Below are 24,103 nucleotides of genomic sequence, written 5' to 3' on the forward strand. Positions count from 1 at the left end.
TCATTAGGATTATCTACCGACAGGGTAAATAAAGTAAGGTAGTCGCAAACACCACACGCTAAAGCAACGCCAAACAGACCAGCAAAGCAGCAAATCAAACAAGTCTATCTAAATCACAGGCCTGAATGAAAATGAAAATGAAACAAAGAAAAAGAAAAAGACAAGTCTAAGAACCCCGACCAAGAACTAACACGCACACCGTCTATAACCGAATCAAACCCCCAAGTCGAACCGAGGTATCTGTATCTGTATCTGTATCACCGGGAAAGGAACAAGACCCCGAAACAATGAAACGGACTAAACCCCTGCACTTTTCTTTTGCGTTCGCGATTAGCAGGAGATTCTGCCGTCTACTCGAACTGATCGTAAACAGGGATCGGCTTTTCGCCCAGCGCACACAGCCGGAAGATATGTCTGAGTTTCGCGTCGTAGTCGTCGTCGAGGTAGTCAACTATCGCGGAGTCTGTGGCTGTCAGCAGGCAATACTCAAAAATGGAGGCAGGATAGGGGAGTGCAAGGCTTACGAATCGTGGAGCGATTATCGAAAATTACGATCGTCTTTGGCTGCCAGCGCACGCGGGCCTGGAAGTCATGGCCGGTCATGATGTGCTGCATGAGGAAGTCGATGAGGTAGCGCTGCTCGGGCTCCTTGAGGCCCTGGATGCGGGTGATGAACTCGCCGTTGATGAAGAGGCATTTCTCGCCGGTGACGGGGTGGATGCGCACGAGCGGGTGGACGGTGTCGACGGGATCCTTGCGGACGAGCCCGCCGGTCAGCCGGGTGTGGTTGATCATTTTGGCGGAGGAGTGGACGGCGCGCAGGCCGTCGAGGAAGGAGGTGAAGGTTGGGGAGAGGCGTCTACACGTGGATTAGCTTCTGATCGAAGTGCAAAGCGGGAGAGTATAAGGAGGGGGAGGGCATACTTGTATGCCATGTCTGTGGCTGCGAAGACGGTGTCGCCGCCTACTTCAGGGCCCTCGAGGAGACCCAGCATGACGTAGCCTGGGGGCTGGATTTCATAGCTGACATCCTGATGCCAGAGCGTGGTGGTGGTGCGCTGCTCGAGGAAGCGCGCGATTTCCTGGCGGTTGCCGTCACGGTGGATGATATGGAAGCCGGGGTGATTGCGCACCGTCCCGGAGACAGGTTGATAGTTTGGTTTCCCGAAATGGCGCATGAACTGCTCCAGCTTTTCCGGGCCCGCGTCGATGAGATCCTGCGCGGGGAAGGCGACGACCTTGCGCTCCGAGACTAGCAGAGCCAGTTCATCCTTGGCGGCGTCGGAGAGCTGGCTCAGCTGCACGCCTTCCACAACACTCCCGATCTGGGGCTGGATGTGCGAGACTTTGACGCCGGGGGTGAGCAGATTGCGCTTGCTCTTGTCCTTCACGCGCAGCGCCGGATCCTCGTATTTGAAGGGGGGCAGAGGATCAAACCAGACCTTGTCCCATGTGGGAAGGTACTCGGGGTATCTGGTGTGTGAAGTGGATTCCTTGTTGACATCGACATAGGGGATGTTGATGTCGTAGCTGATGGGGATTTCATCCTCGTGAGGATTGACAGCTTGTGGTTTGCTGGGTGGTGTGACGGGGGCTGAAGCAGGCATGATTAACGGAATGGGAGAGATGCTTGAGATGATGGAGAGAAAAGTTTGGATAGGATATAGTTGAAAAAAGGATAGTCAAGCCAACTTTTATTCATAAAATGAAACAGAAACCAAGATGAAAAGGACACGCAGGAAAAGAGTCTTGTTCCTCGTGGTGGTGAAGACAACCTTGTGAGGCTTCTCAAGTATAGTATATACTCAAAGTCGAGATCTGATGCTGCAGAGGAAAAAGAAAAGAAAAGTCTACATGTCGAGGCGAGGACGGCAATGGAATAAATAGAGAACTCTGCCGATGATAGATAAAACAAAAAATCATAAACTATCAAGGTGTAAAATAATAATCTTAATCAAGTACCAAGTATGATACGGAGTCAGTAAATCGAGTTCGCCTCCACCAAGTCGTCATCTGGCGATAAAGACACAGTTAGTACGGACGCACATACTGACATACTACTTGCATACATAGAGCAAGCCGAGCAGGACATCAAAGGTAAATCGAAATAATCTAATTCCAATGTTTTAGCCAAGTGGATGACATCGTCGCCATGGCGCCAATGATCTCGTTGCACTGGCGTGCGTCGCAAAAACGGCCGTGACTAGACTAGATAGACTAGGAAAGTCATTATTCCCTTTCATCTCCGGGCCGGGGACTTGTGGTTAGATTAATTGAATTCAAGAGAAATCAGACAAATAATAATTGATGAGGTTGCATGTTCATGCAGTTACTCTCAGTCCTTTTTTTTGAGTCGTGAGATGCAGGATAATCGCCATAAAGGGGGAGAGTTGCTCTACGGAGGGGCAGCGGCATGGTAAGCCCAAAGAACCTCATACTTCACGAGTTGGAAATTCAAAGTTCAGACCAGAAGACAGAAGAAAGAAGGAAAGAAAAAAGCGGTCAAGAGCTCTGGAAAGGGTCCATCTGGCTTCAAGTTCTATCCTTACTGACATTGTCATCTTCATTATTACCGGGGCCCGTTGGAGATTTATCCCATCGCTTTGCACCATCTTGAGCAGATGTGACTGATTGCGATGATGATTGGTTCTTTGGCTCTGTATTATTATGTTAGAATCATGTTCTGACAAGGATATTATAATAATACTAAGTGATATTATCTTAATAAATACTCTGTAATAGAAGGAAACTAGCTCCTCGGCCCTAATCCCAAGCCCCCAGGAGCTAGTCTAGGTATCGTGGAATACTAACGGGTATGTTCTACGGTAGATTCCCTCTTAACCATCTACAGTAACAAATTCCCACCTCCCGCCGTGTTCCGGGGAATTGGCTCTGTTCTGTCTCAATTTGTAGGCCGTACTCTGTAGATAGCTGTACTACTCTATGGGACAGTCTATTCGCTTCAACCGTTTCACCGCTTAATCTGCTCATAATGCAGAGGTTCCATCAGTGATAAGGCAGTCGGTAGAAACCGAGTGGAGCATGTCGCGGCATACGGAGTACGAAAGACGAAACCAGTCAAGGAACGGAGCTGTTGAGCTGTTGTCTCTGGTAGTAGTAGTAGCTGCTGCTGCAGCTTGGTAGCAGAGCTCTGCTATCTTGCATACTCCTTGCATCTTTTGCGTGAACCTAAGCTAGGGGTCGACTACGGATGACCGAGGATATCGCACAGTAGATACTTAGTAGTACTCCGGAGTCTAGTGGTGAGTAAGAGTAACCCCGGCTGTTGTTCGTCCTACTAGTCTACTACCGTGATCTAGTCCGCAGCTAGAGCTTTTCTACGGCAATTTGACTGTGGATCGTGAGTGGTGGGTTTTTATTGCTGCTGCTGAATGTTGATAAGGCAAGATGGCTCGATGTGATGCAGCGGACTGGCTTACATGATTATTGTGGAGTGTCTATCAATCTTTCATTATTCTTTGGAGCACAGAGAACCCCTGGATAAACCCACGATGATCGCTAAATATTCGGCTGAACTATGCGAATTGGCTGATTTGGTTGATTTTGTGACATGGTATTGGGCTGAATCGCCGCGGCCTAAGCCTAAGACTAACCCAACTGCCTTAGGCATGCATGTTCCTCGGGCCTTAGAAACGGAGGAGACCAGGATTGGGAAGCTATCCCATCTTCCCCGACCACCATCTCCCTTCTGAGATCCAGACCAGGTGAATCAGAACTTGGAACTGGATGGAACACTCCCCTTTCGGGGTTTCCCCAGTGTCGCACTCTCAGTTGGAACGGGCGGCGTAACGGAGCTTTTTGCCTTGGTAACGTAACAACGGTTACCTATGGACTTGATGCATCAGAACATGACAGCGTGGAATATCCGAATTACTCCAATCCGCCTACGAAGTAGTTCCACCTAGGCTTGTCCCAAGCCAAGACTTAACACCCTTTTGTTTCTTTTCGGGAACGCGGTTCAACGCCCGTGATTTATCATGGTTCCCCACATGGCATCGTGTTGGACTTTGGGTACAACGCCTTACGAGTCTAGTGGATTTTTGTCATCAAGAGATAGACAAGATACGAGCGATGATGATAATGTTCCTATCTGTAGACGTAGCCTGTAGTAGAAGCATGGAGCATCATGCAGTCTCCAGTCTGCATCAGAATATCCGCACCCAGTTGCCAACAAGACCGGCAAGGTAATTCACTCAATTGTGCTCCGTACTCCGTACTTCTGCCGGATTGCCTGAATTCATTCTACGTCGGTGATTGTATGGATGAGATCGAATAGATCGAGTCTCTGGCCCCAAGGATCGCACATGGCGTGACGAGTCGACGACAAGGCCTCAGCTTCGACCTTCTAACCTCCAGACTAACCCCTGGATAGTACTTCATACGGATAGACACTTGCTCTTACGAAACGATATCCGGATATGGTCAATGGATGGCAATCGTGACGCCAGCCGGGCCGGTGTGGCCCAATTTCCACGAGAAGGATTCGTTTATTTCCGTAAATTACTACCATGTCGCGTGGCTTCGTATATTGCATTCCCTATCTAATTCAAGGCAAAGAAAGTGAGTGGACTGTGGATTATCGAATCCCGACGCCCAAAGTTTCGCCCCAAACATGCATCCGGGGGACAAACACCGTCTCACGTTTCAACTTCAAGGTCCCCTGGCGACGGACTAGCCGGCTAGTGTGTGCGATAGATTAAAGGCAGAAGGGCGTGGGCTGACGCTAACGGCGTGCTAACCTAACCTGCAAGGTCTGTAACTTCGGTTCTCCGTAGATAGCCAATGCACGCTGGATATTTCGACCAGGATCGGCCGGTCTAAATCGTAAAATATGGAACAAGTGACTGCATTAGGAGGCTAGTAAAGTAATCACGGCGAGGAAATTGCCTCGATCATATGCTTGATCCTTCAATGCATACAAACAGAGAGTGACAGGAAAGGAGACTGTACGTATCATTTGCATAGTGGCTGAAAAGAGCGAATTAGCAGTAGTTGAAGAGGACATCGTCTGCCGGACGACTGTCACCATATGCCGTCCATCGTCAGTCCAGCTCTGACAAAAGGAGACGACGACTTGGAAGTTTGACTCTTCTCCGTCGATGACAAATGCTAAAGTCTCAGACTTGCGGTGAAGGCCTTCGTTTGCTCGGTCAAACGGCCAGGGTGAAAGGATCATCAGACAAATGCTGATCGCAGCTGATCGCTGTTTGGAGTCTGACGACCGTACTTGTTCAAGGCAGAAAAGAAAGACAGACGTTGATATAGAGACCAAAAGCAGAAAAAGCAAAAACAGCGATCTCTGCTCGAACCATGGGTGCCGGAGCATGTCCGCATACTATTAGTCTACCCGACTGTGTAGTGTAGTGTGTATCCGTACCATAGTACCCCCCCGATCCGCGTAGCTAAGCTTAACTGCTGCTTAGTGTTTACTTTGGAGTCTGAGAGCGTGTAGTCGAAAAAGCAATTATCTCCTTAGCTATTATTCGTATCAATAGAATCTCTCTAGAATATTCCATTCCAGTCCTTTGGGACTCACGAACAGCCGATCGGTAAGGTAGCTTGCTTTTTCTGCGCAGGTCACCTGACCGCGCGTGATTCCGTGTCTGTCTTGCTCCTCGGTTCTCCGTAGACGCGACTTTCCGGAGAGATCCAACTATCATTTGTCGCTCAACTGCTTCATGATATGCATATCCTAGTGACGCGATAGAATAGAATCACAATGACATCTTCACCATCCTCCGCCTCCATCTGGAGCCGGAAACGCGACCTGGTCTACCTCATCTTCTTCATCATCCACATCCCCACAATCTTCAGTAAGAGAAGCCACACTCAATACATATAGAAAGAAAGCTAACGCAATCAGTGGTCGACGCCGTCCCACTCCTCCCAACCGCCCTCCAAACAAACCTCGCGCACCAAATCCGCGCCTTCTACGTCACTTCCTACAACGACAAGTTCTTCGCCGAGGCCCCTCCCCCCTGGTTCACCGCGTTCATCGCAATGGAGCTCTTCTACCACGCCCCGCTGAGCATCTGGGCCATCCCGGCTTTGATCCGCGATAACGCTATGGTTCCGGTGCATCTGCTTGCGTTTGGTGTGCAGGCGTTCGTGACGAGTCTGGCGTGTCTGGTGCAAGTGTGGAGTTGGGAGGATCGCACGGTTGCGCAGAAGAGGAGTATTACGATGTTGTATGGGCCTTATGTTGCTTTGGGTATGAATGTCTTGCTCCGTGTGTGATTTTGTGATTGTAGTGGCTGACGTGTGTCTAGGGGCGTTTATGACGCTGGATATGGTCTTTAGACTCAGGGGGAGGTTAGTGGGGAAGAGGAAGCTGGCGTAGGTTTTTGGTTGATGGCGTGCTGCATAGCGGGTTGGTTTAGTCTAATTGTTACTATTTGATACCCTATGAAGCTGGTTGGAATGTTTGATGTTGTTGCGTATGAGCTTGCTGGAAATATACATTGCTTACATAGCTGGTCTTGCGAGATAATAACTAACTGACGGAATGTGTCTAATAGTCTACAGAATGCGTTCATGGCATAAGAAGTGGATTCACTGGAGGAGCATTTCATGACCTCTTATCTTACAAACCTGCCACAACATGAATCGAACATCTGTGGTATCATCGGTCGATTGCCGCAGTCTAGAACACTACCAAGGTGTGTGCCACAAGCAAGCAAGGGCATAGACCTCTCTAAAGCAGGTGCAGAGGTCTAGACGACCACGGCTGGCCTGGACGAGGAAGCTCCGTTTTGCGATTGCTCAAGATAACGGTCTAGTCGGATGATCCCGGTATACATGCAAGTATGTCGTGTCCAAAGCGGCCTGCGGGTGATATCACATGTCAAATCAAAAAACCAATCGCTCCATCAAGGTCCCCATTGGCTGCATCCAATGCTCGGACGGCCTCCTCCCGAGTGAATCCGAGCTCAGTGATTTTCGCAATCGAGTCCTGCGGCCATCGGGACGACGGCGCCGGGCGGATGTTGATCCTAGGTGTCGAGGATGACGGAGCAGCCGCTGATGTGCCGGGTCCGCTGGCCTGGTGTGTGACCGCACCAGTTCGAGCACCAACTTCGGCGCCGTCGGCACCCTTGACGATAGGTTCATCCTCGAAGCCTTCCTGCAGCTCCTTGGGGATATCGGCCTCGCCGAGGAACGGCACGGCTTCATCCTGAATGACCAGGGCACCCTTCTTCAGGTCAATGCATGCCTGATGTCGTTTCAACATATCCAACCCTAGAAGTAGATCGATGTGCTTTCCTTCCATCACGGTGAAGGAGCAGGGCAAAAACATGCTTCCAATCTTGATCTGCGCGGAGTGTACCCGACCCAGAATGGTCGCCGTTCCCACACCCTTTGCAATACCCCCGTACCGTCGGTCCACCAGTCGCATTATGTTGCACGCGGTCGCACATTCGGGAGACATGATGGTGACTTGTGCGCCGGAATCGACAAACGCATTGACCTTGTGGCCGTTGACCTCAACAGGAATGTACAGCATGGTCACGCGACCAAATGCTGAGTTCTCGTTAGTCTCTGATAGCAAGCCTCAGATCCACTGCCACTTACATTCGGGATGATGCTCCATGGCAGTGTGCAGATTTTCGGTCACTGCATTCTGCCGAATGATCTCCTCAATCTCCCGCTGGTTCTCCGGATTGAACGGATCTGCATTTAGCATGGCAATGCGCGCCTCCTTTTCTGCTTCCATTTGAGCCTCCCGGCGTTGTTGCGCCATCAGGACGTCACGGAACCGCTGCGCGTCGTTGGCGGCATCTGCCAGCTCGGGGTTCTGCCGTCGGACGGCCTCTCGCACGCGAGGGTCACCCAAGATATGTAGTCGGATTGTCTCGGGGTCGGGAGTCATCGGTTGCCGCCGCTGAAGGTTCTGCTGAGCCGCTGCACTGGGGCCGCCTCCTATGCTGCGAGCAGGTGCCTGAGGGCTCCGCATTGTAACGTGAACGCCTAGCATGTCGCCTTCCCCGATTCCAAGCTGCTCCAAAGTCTGCGCATCATTTCCAAGTAGTTGGTTGTTATATACAAGGCGCTGATTATTTGTGGGTATGGATGTTTCGCTCTCGACGATAGCCTTGAGAAGCTCGACCGTCATATCTCCGCCGACTTCGAGGGAGATGATGTCAGAGTCGGCCTGGTCCGGTCGAATAACGCTGACAGTGATGCGCCTGAGAGTAGAAGAGAATTTTGTCAGTAACAGATGATGCAAAGCCCGCCGGGGTTCAGATTCAGCCCAACCGACTCACATTGTGTTGGAAGGTGTGCGGTGCGGGGAAAGCTTCTTAGCTTGATCGCGAGTCCAGTGAGATAATGATAGACGGCTTGGGTCTTCAGGCTGTCTCTATGACGAGGCGCAATGTACAAGGCTAGAATGACAGGTAGTGTAGCGGAAGAGAGTAATCAAAAGAGTTCTAAGCAAGGTGTTCATACAGGGACAAACGGAGGATGATGAGAGGGGCGGCACAAAGAAGATGAAGGAGGGTAAGAGAGGGGAAAAGGCGAAGAGACGAAGGAAGAAGAAAGCAGGAGGACGGTTATAGGAGGAGACTACCAAGGTAGCTCGCAAGCAGGAAAGAAATGCAATGGATGATCTGATGAGCGATATGAGGGTGGTGGGAGAGAAACAAAAGCGTTGCGCTTCTGGTGATGTGCAGCTGATGGCGGAGGCCAATTCCCGGCAGCCCGCCCGATTAGGTATTCAGTTTTATCTATTAGGCCCTCTCGACAGGCAGCCGTCCTGTGTCATCATCACCTCTTCCCTTCCTCTCTTCCTTTTTCTTTCTACTTCTACCCAAGTCACCCGGATTCTATGCGGATTATTCATCCTCTTCAGCCAGGGTGTTGTTATATAATCATGTCTGTTATTATAACGCATGTACTACCTGCAATGCTGTGGTTGGCGCCGTCCCTGCGACGCCGACTAGTGCCTCATTGATGGCCACTGAGCTTTGAATCAGGGATAGACTACCCTGTATCTACATGCAACGCTTATGTCAAGCTCTTTTTCATCAATCGCACTATGATGATTGCGGCGGATATTTGTGCCGTGCGCCTCCGATGCGACCGCAGGTTAAAGCCTCACACGGTCGACGCCTACCTTTCCAGATGGTGCAACACCTGATTTTATCCTGGACTGATGCCACGAGGACAGCCGTTTCTGACATCATCGGCCGAACGCCAGGGACATCTCGCGATTTTTTGTGATTTCTCTACCTCTCTAAAGTCACGGTAGTCGAGCGACGACTAAACATCAGAATATCAGGAACCGATGCAACCTGTCAGTGCCATCAGCGATGAAATGCCGACAGAACGATTATATAGGCGTCCGTTATCTGGCTATTGACCTCGGAGTAATCGCCGATATTATTGATCGTCCTTGGCATACATTGGAACGTCAAGCCTGTCGCTCCCTGTGACATTAGCTTCGTTGCGTCGCCTGACCCCACCTGAGAACCACAGGGGATGCTTCGTGAGCTATGGAATTGTTGTCCCCAAACATGCGGGGAGCAGTTTCCAATATAGTACTTTTGGAGACAAGGTCGTGTACTTTAGGAGGCTAGCAGGACACGTCGCTGCAGCTAGTTTCTAGGGCGTTTGACGCCGAGACGATTGATTCGGTTCCACTCGGACGCTGAGAAAATTGGTGGGACCCAAATCCCAGATCATAATGGCCTTCAATATGAGCCGGGTCAATAATGTACACGCTCACGGCTCGTACAGCGATAGATAGGGGCTTTTGAATAATCAAAACCTGAGCAGAAGTACTGGCGGTTTCTATGAACATGACTTACCAGCCACTATATAAAATTGCTTCAGGATGCTACATGCCGTTGTTGAACCGTAACGAGCAAACTGATACATACATGGCGTTTTCGGGATGGCGCGCTCAAAGCCATGAAGACAGCCCTGTCAAACTTCTACTTCGACAACTGCTACTCCAGATGCATGGCTGATGATACATCTGGGACACCCTCATCCTCTCCCACCTTAGCGCGGAATGATATGGGGCAGGCTTCGCGGAGATTCCCAGCCCAGCGCATCAATCAGGTAGGAAGCATTGGTGGTCTTGCGCACTCGCGTCACCTTGATGGGACTATCTTGGATTCTCCTGCATGCGGGTCGAAGACCGGATACTCGGCCCCCGCCTCTCCCTTGACATCGTGACCGATATTGGGAAGATAACGGACGCCGTCGCTGGATTCTAGATCGGGATCGTCCAGTGCTGCCTGGCGCAACATCAAGAACTGTAATGCAGTCCTACACGAGCCGGAGGGGCAATGTTGCTAGCACCGATGCATCGCGCAACAGAATCCACGGCGTCTGCGGCGATGACCACGTCACTCTGGAACCACCTCTCCGTCCCCGAGAGCGAGGGTGGCATGGATCAATATCAACGACGTTGCTAGAGGTCTGCACCTCAGCGGGACTGCCGGAACCTGGCGCCAGCACAGCAACCAGGAGACGTTCATGGAGACCGGCGCGGTGTACAGAAGACTTTTCTGAGGTTATGGTTGTCAGCGTCGCCGGCCACCAAATAGGGCAATGAAAGCGAGTCAGTGTCGCCACATGTCCGCGAGCTGCTCCACGGAAATAATGAGTCAAAAGGCCTTGCCGTCGAGTGAGCGTTTGCGAAGCTGTCAAGTCTTCAGCCTTGGGCCTTGCTTCAGCTGGCTGATGTTGAGCACGGAGCATTTCTGTTTCGACCGCCTCGACCTTGGTTACATCTATCCCCAGCCGTAGAAGGACACTGTTGGCATTGGTGATATGTGAATGGCCGCCCATATTTGATACTCAAAGCGGCTTCACTCGAGCAACTATGGTCCTGCGAACTTCTTGTCACGCTTTGGAGCTCACATACCACTGAAGACGACCTTCCGAATGAGGAGCTGATGGCCAACCGAGAATACTCGTCGATCGATGGACCCTGGGAATCACTTTCGTGACGATACTACTCGTCCCAGGAATACATACGTCCCGATATCCGTGGTATTCTCTGCACCTGCGGGGTTCTGCGGAGGGCTACACACAGGCAAGCAGCGAGCTCAAGTACTTGCGATTCATCACCGGTCGACAGGATCTTCCATTCTACTACAAGACGGAGGTCGAGAATTCAGCGCAGCTTCCTCGATGCTTTCGCCAAGTCGAGGATCGTGTTGGCTGGAGCAGCGGAATGGCGCCCAAGGTAGACGAGGCGGTCCGCAAGGGCGAAGTCAGATTCGACAACACTAAGACAAGAAGCAGTTCCTTGGTGATGACTTCAAGACATCCAGAGTTTTCGCAAGCAATACAACATCCGCGCATGCTGTTTTATTTCAAGAAGGTTAGCGCCATCAAACCCGTGCTTGTTTTGGTATTTGAACTTATTTCCATGTTCTTCCACATGTCGCTGGAAGAAATGTAGCTGTTCGCCGGCGAGGAGGACAAGAACGAAGCCTGACGGGTGTACTAGAGCGTGCTCGAGTGGATCAGTATTGACTAGAGCCATGCCTCCTGGGTCTTTGACACGATTCTTTGCTTTGGGACTCTGGTACGCCAGTCTCGCGTTTTGGTCCTACCGTGTTGAATCGAAAGCCAAGGATTCTCGAGCGGTCGTCGGCAGGCCGCTATCGGACCCGCAGTCTGAGGTCCCGGACCACCGGTCTATCTGGACAGCAAGGAAACGACCAATTTGCGAGAGTTCAGTTAGTTGTGGTGCAACTGTCCAGCTTTGCAGACTCTTCATAGTGCTGCTGTCATCGCCGATCTCAGTCAGATCATGGATGCAGTTCGAGCGCTTCCGCGAGGCGACTCTCTCCAGAATAGTGTCCCTCCATTGGTCCAGGTCTTTGTTAGTTAATGTGCGATCTTGGCACTGCAGCCTGATCCAAGGAGTACGTCTTTGCATGACATCGGTGTTGATTTATTTTGAGGTACTTATATTTTGTTTTGGCAGTTGGTGGCACCAGACATGTATGATACGAGATACCCCAGTGTACAGGGGGTCAAATGATTAGTTTTGCTTTTTCTCTTTCCAGCATCCCACCCGGATGGGAAATGAATCAGAATTGGTGACCTGACCTCGGTGTGACTGTGCGATGGGCTAGATGCCCTTGGGCCGGGACTAAGTACTTGGCGCATCCCAGCGTGAGCAGCGATTCGGTCATCCACCAGAAAAAATCTTAGTTTGAGTTTCTGATCCGCTTATCTGATTGATAGCCCCACCCCTGATAGAGGGATTTCCCGAGTCTTTTTGGGTTATCTGATCGAACCGATGCAACGTTTTGTTGCTGGATGTGACCGAGTCAACAATCATGGTGGACAGGTCTTTCCGCATGCGGACGGCCTCACGACGACCATCCGTCATCCAACCATCAACGTCTCTCCTCTGGAAACCTCCAATCTTGTCCATTCCTTGACGTCTGTCGGCTTCACTTTCCTTCCTTCCACAATTCCCTCATCAGATAAGATGAATACTGCCGACTAAAAGTCGCCAAGACATTGGCACCAGAGCTCGCCAAACTCTATTAGGCGGCCCTTTTCGTGGCACCAGGGTTCTTAAAGCAGGCCTTGACCCGTCTGACCAGATTTTTTTCGATTTCTCGTGCCCCTCTACCGGTGACGATCTGCAAATGAACATGGCGATGCACGACTCCCCAGAGAAAAATGCCCCTGATGCCGTTGAGTCGCGTGTCCAGCCTGACCTCCCCGTTGAACGATTTGGAGGCATCGGTAGTCCCGGTGTGAGGCGGATCGAGGTGATCTCATCGCAGTTCAATCTGGTCCATCGCATAATTTTCTTCTTCGGTGTCTTCCTTATCGCCTATGTCTATGGTTTGGATGGAACAATTCGGTATACTTATCAGGTATTTTGTCTTGCGGGTGCGTCTTGAAGGGTGTATACATGTCATCTAACGTTCCTAGCCTCTGGCGACTGCCGAATATGGGTCACACAGTCTGCTGGCGACAGTCAATGTTCTACGTGCGGTAATTGCTGCTGCTGCTCAGGTATACCAGCCCTTCTGCCTTGATCTTCCTGTCTTCCAACGCTAATTGGGACAGCCTACCGCGGCTAAAATTGCAGACGTCTTTGGGAGAGTGGAGCTCATCCTGCTGTCGATTGTTTTTTATACTGTAGGTACGATCGTCGAGGCAGCGTCCGACCGCTTATACGAGTTCTGTATCGGTGCCGTGCTTTACCAGGTATTTCGCCTTGATAACCAGCGATGAAACTGCCGCTGACCGGGAAATCAAGATCGGATATACTTCAATTATCCTGTTGGTGGAGGTTCTGATCGCCGACGTGACATCCACGCGGTCTCGACTGCTCTTCTCGTATATTCCTGCACTGCCGTTCATTGTACGATATCCGTCCCCGTTCCAGTGGGAAAAAGCTCACAATGGCAGATTAATACCTGGATCAGCGGTAACGTCACATCGGCCGTCCTGGGGGTTACCTCGTGGAAATGGGGTATCGGGATGTTCGCCATCATCTACCCCGTCTGCACCATTCCGTTGCTTGCTGTCCTCTTCGTGGGCCACTTCAAGGCTAGACGAGCCAACCCCCAGGCCTATAGGTTCTCCCTCTTGGACCAGGGAGTTGGTCAATTTTTCATCGACGTGTTCTGGTACTTGGATGTGGTTGGCATTCTGCTCCTGATTGCCCTCCTGGCTCTGATCCTCGTTCCGTTCACGATTGCCGGAGGCGCCGTGACGCAGTGGAAGACAGCCAAAGTCATTGCCCCTCTCGTCATTGGAGTGCTCTGCGTTCCAGCCTTCATAATGTGGGAGCGGTGGTGTCCACATCCGATGGTTCCTTTCAAGGTAGAGTCTCTCCTACCTGGTGTATGGAATGGGCTGACTAGGTCCAGTTGTTGAAAGATCGAGCGGTTTGGGGTGCGTTGGGAATTGCTGTCATGCTCAATACCGGTATATATACTAAATCACACTGCAAGTCGTTGCTAACATAGACTAGCCTGGACCCTGCAAGCTGATTACCTCTACACCGTTCTCATTGTGAGCTTCGACGAGAGTACCTTGAGCGCCACGCGCATTACCTCGCTCTACAGGTCTGTCCTCCTTTCAGCCAGTATTGGGCCTGACTGACATGCGTAGCTTCGTCTCTGTCTTAACGGGAACTACTCTCGGAGCGATCGTCATATATGTGAGACGCCTCAAGCCGTTCATTGTCGCGGGTACCTTGCTCTTCATGGCAGCCTTTGGTATCCTCATCCGATTCCGGGGAGGCGCAGACGGCTCCAATCATGCAGGGATCATCGGTGGTCAGCTCCTTCTTGGTTTTGGTAAGTGAACTCTCATTCATGTAAGAAACTGCCCACTGACCTGTCCAGCCGGCGGTCTGTTCCCTTACCCAGCTCAGGCTAGCATTCAAGCCGCCTCCAAGCATAAGCGTAAGTCTCTCGTCCTCAGGAACTTTCGCAAAGCTAACCACCACAGACCTTGCCGTCATCACCGGCATCTACCTCGCCACGTACAACGTCGGCAGCGCCATCGGAAACACGATCTCCGGCGCCATCTGGACTCAGGTCCTCCCCGGCGAGCTGGAGAATCGGCTTGGCAACGCGACACTGGCCGCAGAAGTCTATGGTAATCCCTTCGCGTTTGCCGAAGTAAATCCCGTCGGCACGCCGGACCGGGACGCCGTCGTGTTGGCCTACAAGCATGCGCAGAGATTGCTGTGTATCACGGGTATCTGTCTGACTGTGCCCCTGATCGCCTTCTCGCTCTGTGTCCGCAACCCACGTCTGACGAAGGAACAGACCTTGAAGGAGGCGGAGGAGAGGGATGATAACTGAGGGGGTCGGCTGAGTGAATGATTATAGACAATGTCCATAGGGAGTCTTAGACAATGACTCAATGAGTCTGTGAATAATTCTGATAATACAGAAGCAAACTATCCTTGCTCAATGAGTTTAAAGATTCTTTGATGACGGGGTATTCACTGGCCTCCGGGAGGGATAAATACCCCCAACGCCCACTTCTACCTTTCCCACACTACAGCCATCTCTTCTTGCCATCTTAGATATTCTCCCTGCATATACGCAGTCTGTTATATTTATGCCTCTCCTTTGAACTTATTTTCCATCGGAGCATACCATACTTTAGGACAGCCTACACACGAGGCATGAAGTTGTGCCGTTTCAGGCGTCAGCGCAAAGGACTTCGAATTCCTTGCGTCCGATAATAATAGACTCCTGAGTCTGCCAATCTGCATGCAACTTTCTGGCCGAGCGCATAACAACCAAGATACCTGATTTGCTCATAAGATTCTCATGGCTTGTTTAAAGCTATGAGTAATGTGCCTTGATGAGTTTATTCCACGTGTCTCCAACCCTGACCACTGGAATAAGTGGGCAGAGAAATCAGATGCATGCTCCATGCCGGAGTCAACGGACATCTCGACTGCTGTCCTCGAAAATGATCCATTTCGCTTCTTACTCGAAGAGCGAAATGATAAAGCTGAAGAACACCAAAGCACATGCACAACGCATGGCTCGGTCGATGTCGAATCTGACTCTACGGAAGAATGTCCGCAGGTTAGTTTCAGAATATACCCAAGTGAAGAGTCCGGTTTCTGACAGGCACAAGACACGAGTGACGAATGGACCGGTCCGCTCAAGGAGATTCGAAGGCTTTCATCACGTCTGAAATGTCCAGTATACGCGTGATCAGCGAATGATGACCCGTAATATTGGTGAGCGAGCCACGCGAGGGGACGTAATGTGAGAATGTAGGAGCTAACCAGAGATCTTAGGTCTCGCCGGTCAAAAAGATCGCTGGAAAGTTACCAACGGATCTATCAGACAGGATTGTTCAGCCCGCCCAGCAAGCCATGCAATATTTGTCGAAACCGAGGCAGCTCTTTCAGTAGTTGGATGTCCAAAAAGGAATGGCCTACCGCATGTCCTGTTGAGAGGTACAATCACGATCTGTCCTCCGTCCTCCAGCGATTCGGCCTCAGTCGCCGAAGCGATGCTGCTGCGCACAATACTCCTTGCTCTGCTGAACCGTGCCCGCCACTCCTATGATTACCGCACGTTCATGGCAGCTCGGTTAGAGATACTGGCTCTATCAACCAGGTAAGCCGCTGCATTCATGAAGGCAATGCAATGGCCTTGTTCGCGGCCTTTGGTCCGTCGCAACCTGTGATCATCAGTCATCTTGCCACATTGGATCGGGGCTCTCTAGAGACATTTCACGACGGCCTAGTCGTTCTCCGCGAAGGAGCACTCCGAGACCGCCACCACCCAAACGCTTTTCCTGGCAGACATTCAGCGCGTCTGGGAGGCCTCCCTAATCCTGCTTCGGGCTAGAGAATCTGTGGTCCCGGCCAATTGTGAGTACTTTTTTCCAATTAGGTGGCTGTCTGGCTCTCTTGCTAACACCAATGTCTATTGTCCTTCTGTTAGCTTTTTAACTGCTGCTCCGCAGAATCAGGGGGTTTAGATGCGTATAACGGCGCAGAGTTTACGGCAACCATGTCTGGAAACAGACAGCAACGTGGAATGTCCTGTCCTCTCCCGCTCATCGCACCAGCGCTCCCGCCGCCGCCGCTACAAGGAGAGTCTCTGGAGGCAGACATTGACTACCATATGGGCCGAGGCTGACACTACCGCGGTCGACGGGGATAGGACGGATGAGGCCCTCCAGTCACTCAGGGAGTTCCTTGACTTCATTACCACCGAGCTCGACCGAGCTTATGGAATTCTATAGCCCACCTGCAGTTTTCTTATCGAGGGGCGACGACTGCATTTCTTGTTGTTTGCCCATTGGCCGATGGTCATGTGGGTGGTTGAAATGTTACTGGATTTGATTGTGGTGAACTACGTGATGATGAAGGGCGACAATGACAGATGCAGCCCGCCAGTATGTTGGCTGGGCTCTTCACCAAAGCAGACAGCAACTGCAATGTGCTGCTGACTTCCTATCAATGCGGCGCCCATGGATCTCAACCTACACGGAGAGTGCAGTCGTGTGGTGCTGCTAGAACACCCATTAAATAAAAATACCTTATTCCAGGCAGTGGGGCGTGTCCACCGCCATGGACAGCGCGAAGCACGTTTGACGACTCCTCAGGCGTTTACCAAAGATCGGTGAAAGAACCCGATCATACCTTTGGGTTATTCGGACCAGCGCTGTTACCGGGTCAAGCATCAGGCACTGTACTTGATCTGGCCGAAGGTCTGGATCCTCTTCCGAGAACACACGATCTCCAGATGGATTGAATGTAACGACATGGTCTAGGCCCTCCCCAGCTGGCCCCTTCCCTCCATGACCTCCAGAAACCACTCGTCATGGCAGCTACAGGAGACGCACCGGAGTCAGATGATGCGGACACAGAGACTGAGACCATCCAGACACATGCGGGGAATTGTCTCCGCCACATGCTGGGTCAGCCAGCCAGACGGCTAGGCGTCCAGGACCTGGATGACCTCAGCCTGCCACAAAGGGACATAGATCGCATGAAGGCCAGAATAACGCCGAAGGGTCGAGGAGCCTCCTCTTCTTCAGGCTACGTCGCTTCGGGGCGCGGGAGTGCTCCCGCTACACGACTTTGCATCAGTCGTACCAAACCGCGTGTTTGCTTTCTATGTACCCTGATTTTTGATGAAATTGCTGGTTTTGCTCCTTTTTGAAGTGGGGGTTCTACCCAGTGAGGGGCGAGTGCAACGCAAGCGCACCAAGGCCAAGGAGGCTACTAGTAAGGTAAAGTACTCCCCTCCTCTTTGGGGATTTTAGCTGCAGCTGAAATCAACCGGCATCCAGCCCTGGCTGAAAAGCCTAGTCCATTTCTAAACTTGAGGCTAACAGGCGGAATAGATCAAGTCCGAAGCAGCAATGAGGCTATGCTAGCAACTCCGGCATGGAGTATAATGGGGCCAGCCGCAACCCCAGCAATAGGGGCAATAGGCCACTGACCGTGATGAAGACTGCAATGAGAACGATCTTGGTAATAGTGATTGCCACAGCGCAGGTAGAAGAGGTTATATGCCCACCTCTCGTGAGGATGACCACAGCACGGATGACCACTGTAACGGTGGTTCAAACCACTAGTCGTGACCGTCCGGGAACGCCCAGGTACGGGAGACGCACGTATGGCAGTTAAGCTACTGCCGAAAATACAACGCAAGGGAACGGGACCGGTTCCCGTGCCAAATGGACTGGCCTTCTTCCCTTGCTGCGCACAAGGTCCTAAGCTTAACTGGCGGACAATTTGCCAATACTTTGAGCATTACACGGGCGACATCTGTTAGCTTTTTAATGCTTCCTCCGCAGGGCCAGGAGCTCTAGATGCGTACAACGGCGCCGAGTTTATGGTGAGCCCGTCTGGAACAAACAGCAACTTCGAATGCCCACTTCTCCTTGCCCAGCAGCTGGATGGCGCCGACGATGCTGCACCAGAGGATGAGAATGGACAGACGGTTCAAGTAGAGCTGCAAGTGGCCAATACAGACCCAATGACGATGACACTGCTGTGTCTGAGTCGGCTCATATTAGATATCCCGGTGCTGATGCACGCCTGTTTCCCGGGGACACGGGACGTGTGGCCCGAGCGGCAGCTCTACAACTCTACATGAGCGCAATCAAGGCAATCTCTATCTGTTTCTATGGAGATGATAGCAGCACTGGCACTGGCCGATTCAGCAAGCCAAGCGATTCGACTAAAATCTGGCGAATGGTTCGGCCGCATGGTATGTGACAGGCCACGCGGCCAAAACCATCCGGACGAGAGTCCACCAGGCCGTTGCACGGCTCGAGGCCCCCATGTCTGGTTCCTGAAGGCAACAGCCCTGTATAACAGGGCCTTTGACATGTGCGGATATCTAGCGATATTATACTCGAGGATCAGGCGCGCGGGAACCATTCTGGACAGAAGCGACGATGGCGATGTCGACTGGTTTCATGAATACAAGCAACTTGCGACCATAGCCGAGCTACCCAACCGGCCCCCATACAAACTCCTGCAACCCAAGGCATTCTTGAGCTTGTTCAGGTTAGGCCATCTGGCCTCGAGAGATGCGTACTGGGCCCTCCAAGTGATCATGCGAATGATATGTCTACGTCGAGACATGGGAGACCCAGTAGACTGCGATGACAACAGAGGCGTTGATCGGAGACGACATCCCGCCGATGGCACGTCGGTTCCTACCTGCCACGCCGATGTATAACCGCGCATTTGATCTGCGGGTAGCTAGCCATCCTCTAGTCGGGCCTTCCTGGCGCATTGACTGGTATATTGGAGGACGAGTGCTTTGTACGCATCAACCTAGTGTAAAGGGCTATATGTTACAGAGAAAGATGGCGGGTGATAGATAACCTGGATCCGGCTCTCTGAGGGGAGCAGTTCTGGCATGGACGCTTCTTTCTATGAAATCTATCACTCTGAAACCTCTGGCTTTATGTGCTCTGTATAACAAGAAGCAACTTAAACCACCTTGCCCTAATACCATAGTCGTGTATATTCTTGCAGTAGCAACGAAAGATATCTACCACCTCCCCCCCTTAACACAAAGCACCTCCCCCGAAGGCACCGAAAACCACGCATCCTCCTGCACCCCCCACTCCCTCCATGCCTTCGCAATCCCCTCCAATTCAGCTGCATCAACACCCGCATTCTCCCTCGCCGTCCTCCCAAACTCCGACGCCACCGTCCTCTCCGCCCAAAGCCCACTCCACCACTCCACTTCCTCAGGCGTACTATAACACCAATTACTCGAACTGCACTTTATCTGTTCGCGTGCAAACCCAGCCTGCTTCGCCCACACGTGCACCATCCGCCCCGCATTCGGCTCCCCGCCGTTCGCCCTACATACCTTCAGGTATGTATCTCTCCAGACGTCCAGCCCAGGTGTGGCCGGGTACCACACGAACGCCGCATAATCCGATTCCCTAGCTGCAACCAGCCCGCCCTCTTTCGTGACCCGGCGCATCTCACGCAGGATATGGACTGGATCGCGCACGTGCTGGAGGACCTGGTGGCAGAGGACCAGGTCAAAAGTTCCTTCCTCAAAGGGGAGGGCGTTGGCGTCGGCAGACAGGAAGGTGATGTTGTTTAGGGCGTTGTCAGCAGCGAGGGAGCGGGCTTGCTCCAGCACGGAAGGGGAGAGTTCGAGACCGGTTACGTGGCCCTGCGGCACCAAGCGGGCCAGATCGACGGTTATGGTGCCGGGCCCGCAGCCGATGTCGAGGATGTGCATGTCTGGCCGCAGGTGGGGAAGGAGGTAGGCGGCGGAGTTGGCGGCTGTGCGCCAGGTGTGGGAGCGGAGGACGGAGGGGTGGTGCCCGTGCGTGTAGGTTGCTGATTCTTTTTTCTCCATTTTTAATTACTTTTCTTTTTCAATTGAACAGATATAGATGAATTGAGGATGTGTATAGATGGGATGATATGATATGGTGAGGGGTTGGAGATCTTATATGCGGGGATGGGCTCCGACATCGGACATGTCAGATACATTGTACTTCTCATACTTCGTGACTGAGGACTGAGTCATATCATCTATTCTATGTGGTCCTGTCTATCATATACAGCTAATATATACAGTAGAAAGAAAAATTAAAGCTTGCTCTTGGGTGCGTTCTTCAGCACCGCCTCGTTCCATGGGTACGGGTCAAACACCAGATCGTTGACAGGGTTCTGGCTGGCGCGGTTGAACAGATCAGGGTATACGTCACCGTCGTATCGGCCCAGACTGCTGTCCAGCTGCCAGTCAGGGATCTTCCAGGCATCCACCAGGCGGACTGCGTGAGGTCGGATCTCGTCCAGCAGCTTCATCACCGCGTTGGTGCGGGTCAGAGTGATCTGGCGGACGGTCACGGCGCCAGAGGAGAAGAACTCGGCCGCCTCGCGCTCCAGCGTGTGCAGAGCGTACAGGCGGAACAGGTTGTGCATGATCTTGGTCGTCTCCGGGCCGAGATTGGCGGCCAGCTCGGGTGACGACACCGCCTCGTAAAAGTTCTTGACCACCAGGTACTGGGAGTGGGCCGTGGACAGACGCCAAAAGTCGACTAGCAGACTGTTCCATGACCGCTTCTCAAGATCCCTGTGCTTGAGAGCCTCAAAGGTGAGGTGGGCTGTGCGCCAGGCGAACGCGGCCACAATGTCGCTGTCCACCTCGAGGATGTCGAACGAGGCACCCTTGTCGCGCCGGGCAAGGTACGCCTGGAGGATCTGGCTGGTGTCGTTGCCGGTTCCCTTGCCGGCAAGCACCGCACGAGCGGATTTGAGGAGCTACCTAGCATTAGCTTTGTTGACAGATAAAGTAGAACGAAAACTTACGTATCTGGCAACCTGCTGGGTGAGCATGTAGTTGTCACCCTCCCAAGTCAGAGTCGGAAGATAGTCGGAATAGTATGGTCCGATACCGCTGTAGCTGCTGTATCCGTGGCCACCACAGGCGCGACGGCAGATCTCCAGCCCTTCACCGGCGGTGGTACTGGCCAGCGCCTTCAGACCACAAGAAGTAGCGTGCAGATCAGCCAGCAGATCCGACCCGGCACGGAGCGCTTCGGGAGCCGCACCGCGCTTGTCCTGTCCGGCTTCGGCGGCGGCGCGCTTGTTCTGGTTCTCGTCGTACAGACGCATCATGCCCCGGCCGGTGAAGTGCAGAGCATACATGGCCGCCAGCAGCGGCAGCAGACGGATCTGCACCATCTTGTAGTTGAGCACCTGGGTCTCGCCCGCGTCCGCCTTGGCGTCGCGGTCCTGGAACTGTCGGCGGACCGCACAGTAGCGAGTGGCGATGGTGACACCGCGGGCCAGCACGGAACCGGCCTGCAGGACGATGTTGGAGCGCACCCAGGTCATGGTGCCAAATACTAGGGATGGCGACGCGGGGCGCATGTACTTATTCGTCTCCTTGTCTACGCGGGAGAAGCGCGCAAGCATGTTGATGTGAGGGATCTTGACGTTGTTGAAGAGGAGGAAACCATTGTCCATGGTGCTGTACACGTCAGTAGGAACCAAATTATGGAATGAGGGATGCTCACTTGTAACCAAACTTGGGTCCAATGTCACCCACGTAGATATTCTCCAATGGCTGATGCGTCTCGAGATCACGGATCTGCACGATGAATGGGTGAGGACCGTAGTTCTTGCCAGCAATGAACAACTGCGCCATCACCACCGCATGGTTGGCGGTGCGTCCGAGGGATCCGATCCACCACTTGGATGCTGTAAGGGAAGGCGAGTGGATGGTGAAGGTCTTGTCCTCGGGGTTCCATGTAGCAGTGGTCTCCAGACCACGCACGTTCGATCCGTGTCCCAATTCTGTTTGTGCGTAGCAACCGATGATCTGATACTTTTCGGCGGGTTCGAGGAAGAGCTTCTTCTGTTCGGGGGTGCATTGTTCACGGAGAGTCACCTGTAACACAACACTATTAGCGCCAGGCCTGCCGTATCGCGCAGACGGTAACGTACCAAGAACATGCTGGCATGGAGGCCATAAGGAGTAGGCTCTCCAATCATCTCACTGGCAAAGTGGTAATCCTCGGTCGACCAGTTGTATTTCTCCTTCAACTGCTGCAGCCGCTTACCCTTGGCCAATGCCCGCTGGATCCGCTCAGGACGACCCTGCGAGTGCATCTGGGACTTGTCGAAGACCTTCTCGGACGAGAGAAGCTCAAGAAAGCGCTGCTGCTTCTCCAGGAAGGCTTTAGTATGTAAGAACTCTGCAAGCTTGTCGACTTCGACATTGGACTGGGCACGCTCCTGCTTGAGCAGGTCGGTACCCTGCGGGCTCGAAGGCGTCAGGGCCTTGACCCATTCGGGAGGAGGAGAAGGCATTGCGAATATGGTGGGTACAGAACAATCTGGGGAATCTAAGGAGTAGATTTAGCAAAATGAGGCAGTAGATGAAAGAATGGACAACGACCCTTATAAACTGCCTTTCTTTTCTCCACGGGGAAGTGGATTGGGGGGGGGGATGAATCACCTCGGCCTGTGGGCGGCGTTTCCCGATGGGGAATCTACCTCGGCTCAGCCAGCGTGGTGGCCTGGATGCCTGGTTTCAGTCGGTCAAGAATGTACGGGGTGTTCCGGCCGAATACCGTGACTTTTGAAGGGGAAATGATGATGTCGTTTCGGTCAAGAAGAAAAGTCATCGGAACTGAAGGTAATCGACGCGCCGAGATAGATCGAATGACCAGGATGGGCAAGATCAGCCCTGCGCCGGTATGCAGGGATTCCTAGCCTCATCGGCAATACCGAGGAGCACTCTGAATTTCATCAATTATCGTGATCAGTCATCAAATTAACAGCCTCAATGAGATGATGATGAGGTGAGATGAGGTGGGATGAGCATGCTTCATTTCTTGATTCATCATCATCCCTTGATCTTCTGTGTTGTGTTGTGTCGCCAGTTGTCTCGACGTTGGGACGCGTGTTATCCCGAGGAACTGATGCCTGGTCATTCAGGCAACAAAGAGCTTGGCATTGTGCTGCTTATATCTTATTCTAGTCCGTATTCCACCATCCGTTCTCCTGGTATTCGGTATTCGGATTATCCCGTACTTGATTCGAACTGTTTGGAGCTATTCTAAGAGCACGTGCAAGAAGTCAGATTCACATGATCTCCAATTAACGCTGCTGTCCATTTGGTAGAACCTGACCCTTATCGTGGAATCGCGATCCATCCGGGGAATCCACAATCACATGCCACAAACCCATCATGCAACAAGAATCACTGGAGTCGACGACTTCCCCTTTTCACTCTTCTTGTGCCTCTCGAGACATACAGCTAATACCGCGAATTAAAGGAAGTTGCAACTACCTTGCGACAGCTGACAGCGCCTCATTCTCTACTCCTGCTTCGAGGATGCAGAGTCAAGCTAGCACTTGTTGATCAGCCATGGCCCATTCTGGCGACTGGAACATCTAAGAAATTTGCTGAGCTTGCCATATTGTGGACTCTTACAATTCGTCCGGAAAGCTTGCCTCAGATCCATAGATTGTAGCTCAATGCGCTACCAGGGATCATGCACACACCAGCCTGATCGTGAGTTGAAGTGAAGCCTCAACTCTGGGGAAGTCAACCGCTTTGCCTATCAGATCAACAGGGAGTACCGGCAT

At 52.2% G+C, this 24,103-nt stretch overlaps 8 protein-coding genes across 8 annotated transcripts; 4 read left to right on the forward strand and 4 right to left on the reverse strand.

Moving 5' to 3' along the window:
- Positions 1–350: 350 nt before the first annotated feature.
- Positions 351–1,607, reverse strand: ALT_3190 (TauD/TfdA dioxygenase family protein; the record flags this gene model as incomplete). The annotated part of the gene is made up of 3 exons (XM_033561745.1): positions 351–463; positions 525–859; positions 925–1,607. The coding sequence occupies 3 exons, from the start codon at positions 1,605–1,607 to the stop codon at positions 351–353; spliced, it is 1,131 nt and encodes a 376-aa protein (XP_033417636.1).
- A 4,133-nt stretch (positions 1,608–5,740) lies between these two features.
- On the forward strand, positions 5,741–6,361 carry ALT_3191 (EXPERA domain-containing protein; the record flags this gene model as incomplete). Its single annotated transcript, XM_033561744.2, has 3 exons — positions 5,741–5,834; positions 5,885–6,232; positions 6,291–6,361. The coding sequence occupies 3 exons, from the start codon at positions 5,741–5,743 to the stop codon at positions 6,359–6,361; spliced, it is 513 nt and encodes a 170-aa protein (XP_033417635.2).
- Positions 6,362–6,865: 504 nt separating this feature from the next.
- On the reverse strand, positions 6,866–10,821 carry ddiA (putative DNA damage-inducible v-SNARE binding protein Ddi1; the record flags this gene model as incomplete). The annotated part of the gene is made up of 4 exons (XM_089599513.1): positions 6,866–7,542; positions 7,594–8,207; positions 10,123–10,296; positions 10,373–10,821. 4 exons carry the CDS (start codon positions 10,819–10,821, stop codon positions 6,866–6,868), a joined length of 1,914 nt encoding a protein of 637 aa, XP_089456256.1.
- Positions 10,822–12,653: 1,832 nt separating this feature from the next.
- sit1 (putative siderochrome-iron transporter Sit1) lies at positions 12,654–14,831 on the forward strand (the record flags this gene model as incomplete). Its single annotated transcript, XM_033561741.2, has 10 exons — positions 12,654–12,881; positions 12,940–13,023; positions 13,078–13,218; positions 13,271–13,375; positions 13,423–13,839; positions 13,887–13,944; positions 13,991–14,084; positions 14,131–14,318; positions 14,367–14,426; positions 14,473–14,831. The coding sequence occupies 10 exons, from the start codon at positions 12,654–12,656 to the stop codon at positions 14,829–14,831; spliced, it is 1,734 nt and encodes a 577-aa protein (XP_033417632.1).
- A 622-nt stretch (positions 14,832–15,453) lies between these two features.
- Positions 15,454–16,749, forward strand: ALT_3194 (uncharacterized protein; the record flags this gene model as incomplete). Its single annotated transcript, XM_089599514.1, has 4 exons — positions 15,454–15,572; positions 16,085–16,181; positions 16,246–16,372; positions 16,529–16,749. 4 exons carry the CDS (start codon positions 15,454–15,456, stop codon positions 16,747–16,749), a joined length of 564 nt encoding a protein of 187 aa, XP_089456257.1.
- Positions 16,750–17,330: 581 nt separating this feature from the next.
- ALT_3195 (uncharacterized protein) lies at positions 17,331–19,205 on the forward strand (the record flags this gene model as incomplete). The annotated part of the gene is made up of 5 exons (XM_089599515.1): positions 17,331–17,613; positions 17,675–17,737; positions 18,313–18,458; positions 18,521–18,728; positions 18,778–19,205. 5 exons carry the CDS (start codon positions 17,331–17,333, stop codon positions 19,203–19,205), a joined length of 1,128 nt encoding a protein of 375 aa, XP_089456258.1.
- Positions 19,206–19,523: 318 nt separating this feature from the next.
- Positions 19,524–20,354, reverse strand: ALT_3196 (class I SAM-dependent methyltransferase; the record flags this gene model as incomplete). The annotated part of the gene is made up of 1 exon (XM_033561739.2): positions 19,524–20,354. One exon carries the CDS (start codon positions 20,352–20,354, stop codon positions 19,524–19,526), a length of 831 nt encoding a protein of 276 aa, XP_033417630.2.
- A 236-nt stretch (positions 20,355–20,590) lies between these two features.
- ALT_3197 (peroxisomal acyl-coenzyme A oxidase 1) lies at positions 20,591–22,819 on the reverse strand (the record flags this gene model as incomplete). The annotated part of the gene is made up of 4 exons (XM_033561738.2): positions 20,591–21,265; positions 21,314–21,977; positions 22,024–22,397; positions 22,454–22,819. The coding sequence occupies 4 exons, from the start codon at positions 22,817–22,819 to the stop codon at positions 20,591–20,593; spliced, it is 2,079 nt and encodes a 692-aa protein (XP_033417629.1).
- Between the last annotated feature and the right edge of the window lie 1,284 nt (positions 22,820–24,103).

The sequence above is a fragment of the Aspergillus lentulus genome (assembly GCF_001445615.1).
Source record: "Aspergillus lentulus DNA, contig: Alt05, strain: IFM 54703, whole genome shotgun sequence".
Lineage (NCBI taxonomy): Eukaryota > Fungi > Ascomycota > Eurotiomycetes > Eurotiales > Aspergillaceae > Aspergillus > Aspergillus lentulus.